Here is a 6,281-nt window from a genome sequence, read left to right on the forward strand (position 1 = left end):
TAGGCCCTTAATTTGAATATCTAATGGCTATTATTTAGTTGTAGTTAACAATTAGGTATTGAGTTAGCAATATAACACTCCCCATTATATCTTTGTGTACATAATTTTAATACACTAAGGACATGCTTGGTATGATGGGATGGAATGGAATGGAGGTTGGAATGAAATGAAGATAGGAATGAAATGTCAATTTCCTTGGATTTCCTTTGCATTTTCATGCATTCACTCGTTCATTCCATCACACCAAGCAAATGAATAGAATGGAAGTAGGAATCACATTTCATTCCACCGTTCCATTTCAACATACCAAGTAGCCCCTAAATTAAAAGTTATTAATTATTATTGTAAATTAGTTAGCACGCTAGCGCAACCCCATATATAATAGGTGAAATACATGTTGAATAATCTGAATAAAAAATCATGTGTAAATAGTTTATTAAATTAGAAATTGGAAGTGTAGGAGAAAATTATTGTCCAACAAAAACTTGTGGAATCCTTGGCCCAAATGCAGTCTGGTGCAGTCCTTTTATAAAAAAAAGAAATTAAAAATTAGCTGTATCATTTTTCTACAGTGGTCGGCCCATCACTCTCTGGCCCTTTAAAAAGTAATTTAAATTCCAGATCTTAACGGATAAACATGAGCGTTTTGGCCACTTAAGTTTGGTATAATATCACACCGACCCCTCCGCAGGATGCTTCCAAGAACCATCATCACAACGATCTCCCGCTGCCCGTCACGTCAACCTTACTTTGACCGCCTGTACACGTGGCTCGTCCCCATTGGAACAGAACGGGGACCCCACTGTACGATTGTTTGCTATTTATATGTACCCTGTACTCTGCCCGCTGGGGCACACACTAGTACACTCCCTCCACACACACTATTCAGTTTTGAGAAGAAGGGTATCTCCAAACCCTAGCTTCCCCACATTCCTCTCTCTCTCTCTCCGTTTCCGCTCATGCTTCCGCATTTTCACTCGGCGTTGTTTCGCTGATCTGTATTTTGAGATTTGATCTGATCTCGCGTCGGATTTTGATTTGAATTTTTTTTGTCCTTGATTCGTGCGCTGTGGTTTGCGGAATCGTTGCATGTTAGCCGGAGATGGCGTCTGCGTGCGTGAATAACATCGGAATGTCGCCGGAGAATTTCCTCGACTGTCCTCCGGCGGCGTTCCCGTCGTACGGCTGGCTGAGCCCGAGGATTTCCTTCAGCCGCGAGTTTCCCGACGAGGAAGCCTCGAAAGGCGCGGCGAATCGGTCGTCGCCGAAGCGCCTGCCGATGGCGGAGGAGGAGAAGCTGGAGGAGCCAGATCCGGAGGTCTCCAGCAAGGATTTCGTCGATTTCGAGTTCCGCCTCGAAGATCCGGTGGCGATGCTCCCCGCCGATGAGCTTTTCGCCGACGGAAAACTCGTGCCGCTCCACCTCTCCTCCATCCGCCACTCGATGACGTCGGTTCCGGCGTTTTCCGAAGCCAGATCTCCGGATACGCCGAGCTACCGGCGGAGGAATGAGATATCGTCGAGAGATCCGTATTTGTTTTCTCCCAAGGCGCCTCGGTGCTCGAGCCGGTGGAAGGAGCTTCTCGGCTTGAAGAAGCTGTACCAGAACAGCAATTTGAAGCAGGAGGATCCGAGAACGGCGTCGTCTCTATCCTCGAATAGCAACAACAGAAACTCCTCCAGAGGCCTCAAGAACTTGCTTCAACGCAGCTCCAAGTCGTCATTGAATACATCCATCGATTCATCCTTAAATCAACCGCTCTTAAAGGACTCTGACAACGAATCAATATCCATCTCGTCCAGGCTCTCTCTCTCATCGTCCTCCTCTGGCCACGAGCACGACGATCTCCCTCGCCTCTCGCTCGATTCAGAAAAACCTAGCCGCAACGCTCATCAATCCACCGCCAGCAATCTCGCCAGAGTCCGATTGTCCAAGTATAAATCGGCGGCAATGTCATCGGAAAACCGCACGGCGCCGTGTCGGTCCAGCCGCAGCCCGATGCGAAGAGCTCCTGAAATCGTCGTTCCAGTCCGCGGCGTTTCCGTCGACAGTCCTCGGATGAACTCCTCCGGCAAAATCGTGTTCCACAGCTTGGAGAGAAGCTCCAGCAGCCCAAGCACCTTCAACGGCGGGCCGAGACACAAGCATCGAGGAATGGAGCGGTCGTATTCCGCCAACGTCCGCGTCACTCCCGTCCTCAACGTGCCGGTGTGCTCCCTCCGCGGCTCCTCCAAATCCGTCGTTTTCGGTTTTCCATTGTTCGCTTCGCAACCGAGGAAAGAAACCGGCGGCGGCGGTAGCAGCGCTGGGAACAGAAGTCAGTATAGTCACAGCAAGAACCGCACAGATCGAACTTGAGAGAGAGGAATCAGAATCAGAATCAGGCTTAGAGTTTTTGTTTTTTGGGTAATGCTAAACCTTCCGCTTACTCTTTTTTCCCCCTTTCTTCGAATAATTGGGAGTTTGAGGTTCAGCATTACGTTCTCTCTGAATGAAGGTTCGTTTTCCAATTGATTTTTTCCTTTCCTTGACAAAATTTCAATAGTATTATGTACATAAGTAAAATTCCGGTGAGTTTGTTGTTGTTGGTGCTAACTCTCATTATTCGAAAAGCAAAATATTCTCGGCCTTGTCTGTAACGAGATTTGTTTGGAGATGAGGTTCTCTTTTTCATCATATCTGCTTTTGATTACCGGAAAGTTAAATGGAATCTCTGTTTTTTCTACTTTTCAAAAGGCTCTTGATTCTGGACTTTAGCGACATGTGAGGTGCAGGTGCGCCTGCCTCCCACGCGCTTCATTTCGCGACTGGGTTTTCTCTCACCTGTACGCATTCACTGTTTCATTAGTACTTTGCTGAGTATTTATTTTCCTTTTTATCAATTCTGCAATTATTGTGTTTAATATTATTATAAATATCTGCTTTCATTATACTTCTTCCGTTCCCGATTAAGAGTCACACTTTGACCTGATACGAGTTTTAAGAAATGTAAAGAAAAATTGACTGAAAAAGTTAGTGAAATATGAGATTCATTTTTTTATTTATTAATAGTAAAAATGAATTGTGATTCTTGATCGAGGACGAACTGAAATGGAAAAGTGTGACTCTTAATCGAGGACGGAGGGAGTGATATGATGCAATATTACCCCACCTCTATACTTGCATCTGTATTTTTTTACTGTACTTGAATAAATGTGTTCTCACACACTCAGTGGTGTGACTGGAATATAATAAATAGGGTTAATAAATCTGCTCTTATTTTGCTTCTGCTCTGAACGCTCTGCCACAAGGCTCGTAACTCGAATCGCAGCAATTAATTTTGTCGATTACCAGCTGTGAATTATGATGAATGAATGCAAATGCGTCGTGTCATTAGATTTGGAATTTAACAGCGTCCACCATGTGTTGACTTAGATCTTATCCCATTAATTGCAATTGCGACTCTTCATTCCGATCATTGCGTTTTTTTTATTTAACCTTAGTATTTCAAATTATTCTGTATCACTATAAAATTTATTCACCCCATGTGTCAATTGATTGTTCTGCAATGTCTACTCATCAAATGAAGTAGTACATCCAAAGTGGATTAGGCGACTTTGCGATTTTTTATTCCATATTTTGGTGCCTCCATCAGTTGTTTTCATCCCTTTTAAATTTTTTTGTTTATGTATAATCATCTTTTGTTTTCGGTTTTCAATTTTTATAAGGATTTAAAGTCTAATTTTGAATTGTACTCCTTCAGTCCCATTAAATATGCAACATTTGAGAATTGATATAGATTTTTATATAGTGTTGTTTTGTAAGTTAATGAAAAGAGAGTAAAGTAAGAGAAATGAAAAAGTGGAGATAGAGATATTTTCATTTTAAGAAACGTTTCATTTTTAATGCGATAAATTAAAAAGGAAAACGTTTCATTTCTAATGGGACAGAGAGAGTGATTTAAGAAATATGAAGGAAAATGGATGAAAAAAGTTAATAGTGCGATCAACCTACTAAAAGAGATAATAAAAAAAATAGTTACTCCTATTCAATTACAAACTTACTAAAAATGGCAAAATGAGAGTCATTTTTTGCGGATTGAGTATTTGATAATGCATTATTGGTTATTTCATGATTATATTTTGTATAAGTAGTAGTATTTGATTGAATAGTTTGTCTCATGTAATATTATGTAATTTAATAATGGTACATAAGTGGGGCACATTATTTATGGGGTGGTTTTTCTCTTCTAGGTATGGAGTTATGGAATCGGCAATTTTCATCAATTGAAATTGTTGAATCGTTATGCAATAAAATGAAAATTGATATTAACTGGAGGTCCCATTGACAGAAAATCATTCCTAATGTATAATTAATACAAAATCATTTCCAATCCTCAATCAGATCTTGAAAGTTTTACTACTATATTAGCACATATTTATTAGTCTTTAAATATTATGTTGATTCCCAGCGAAGAATCCTTAATTATGAACCATGTGACTCACACTTATGCGCGGATTCCGTCTGGCAATGAATGTCACACTGAATTTGGGGCTGTTGAAATCACATTTGAAACAATTTTCAATAAATTAATGACCATTTCATTAAAGAATTTATTTGGGATTTTTTCCACAAGTCATCTCCTCTTTAAATGTAAATATCTATACTGTCTTAATATTACTACATCGTATTAATTTCTAGCCAAAATTTCAATCTTTGCCCCAACGGACAAAACAATTAGTTTTCCTACGTTGTTTAGGATAGATGAGTGTTTGCCTAAAAAAGGCTGATATATTTCGTTTTCATGAAATAAAATTTGGATTAAAAGGACATGTCTCTTCCTCAACGGATTAAAATGTGTAGGTGGGATTCCCACCTACAAAAAAACAAAAAATATGTATGATCACCTCTTCTTTCGTGCATAATTAATTGGAATAACTACACCAACTCCAACAATGAACAATTATCATTACATTCTAATTTATGGAGTAATTTAGATTTGAATTTTCAAAAGATATTAAGTAATTTTCAATTTTTTTGCAATTAATTATTATTAGAAATGAGCCACTCACCCCTTAAAAGGCATCATAAGGGGCGATGTGGACCGGAAAGGACATTGGTCTTCCACTCGTGAGGTAGATAAGAGATAAAGAGAGAACCATCATCGACTTGGGCCCGCTCTGATACCATATTAGAAATTGACCACTCACCCCTTAAAAGGCCTCAAGACCTCATAAGGGGAGAGTTATCCACACTTATATAGAAAAGCTAGGATCATCATCAAGCCGATGTGAGACAAGGATTTGGAGAATTTAACAATTATATTCCAAAATTTACAACAAAGTACATGTTGAAATCTAATTCTTGGATTGTAAAACGTCAATATAGTTCTTGAATTGTAAGAAATAATAATGTAAAGATTGGTTGGACACATGGGGGTTGCTTGTGTTTTATATATTCATAGAGGTAGGGCAGGTGAATATTTAAAAGCATATGATAAAGGAAGGCCAAAGACAGCGATATAGAGATTCACTTGTCATTTTCCATGCCTTCTTCTCCTTCCCATGCAACAAACCAATATTCTATATCATCATTCAGGTTTATTTTGCCTTCGATTTTCTTTTAAAATCAAACATTTCCACTATTAATATTAGGGGAAACCAAATATAGTCCAAATATTAGGGGTGGCAGACTTTATAGCTAACTGGGGTTTGAAGATGCACGAGATCTTTCGACTGCTAAACGATTCTTCAGGAGGCGTCGATCATCTACTTCAGCTAGATAAGATAGGTGAGTCTGTCTCTCGATCTGTTGCTGCCTAAGCATTTGTATCTCTAGAGCTTCGGCCCTCCTCATGTAAAAAAAAAAATATAGTCTACAAGAAATGCTTGAACATTGGCTTACGATTACAATCATTTTTTAATCCTTAGGGCACATTTTGTAATTTTATGTACCCTTTCAAAATTAAATGAGGTGTATGCTATAATGACAAAGACTATATAAGCGCATCGCATGGAGTATAAGAATAGCTCATTAATATCAATCAAATCATGTCTTTTTTATTCCTATAGTACTATTTGTAATTTTATGTCTTTTAGGAATTATAAGGGATACATAATTATTAATTAAATTACTATATACTATATACCATAAAGGTGGGACCAATACGGTCGAGATAAAATAATAAAATTTTACTCCATACCGGATATAGACATGATTGAAATCAAGATATTTTACTAAGGAGAATTTTACGGTGTCTAAGCTTCTCTTAAATAAAGTCATTTAAATTTAAAAACTCGAT

The 6,281-nt window shown here is 38.8% G+C and overlaps 1 protein-coding gene across 1 annotated transcript; it reads left to right on the forward strand.

Moving 5' to 3' along the window:
- Positions 1-860: 860 nt before the first annotated feature.
- On the forward strand, positions 861-2,726 carry LOC125223452. Its single transcript, XM_048126610.1, has one exon. It carries the CDS (start codon positions 1,103-1,105, stop codon positions 2,357-2,359), a length of 1,257 nt encoding a protein of 418 aa, XP_047982567.1. The 5' UTR covers positions 861-1,102; the 3' UTR covers positions 2,360-2,726.
- The last annotated feature ends 3,555 nt before the right edge of the window (positions 2,727-6,281 follow it).

The sequence above is a fragment of the Salvia hispanica genome, chromosome 4, assembly GCF_023119035.1.
Source record: "Salvia hispanica cultivar TCC Black 2014 chromosome 4, UniMelb_Shisp_WGS_1.0, whole genome shotgun sequence".
In the NCBI taxonomy this organism is placed as follows: Eukaryota; Viridiplantae; Streptophyta; class Magnoliopsida; order Lamiales; family Lamiaceae; genus Salvia; species Salvia hispanica.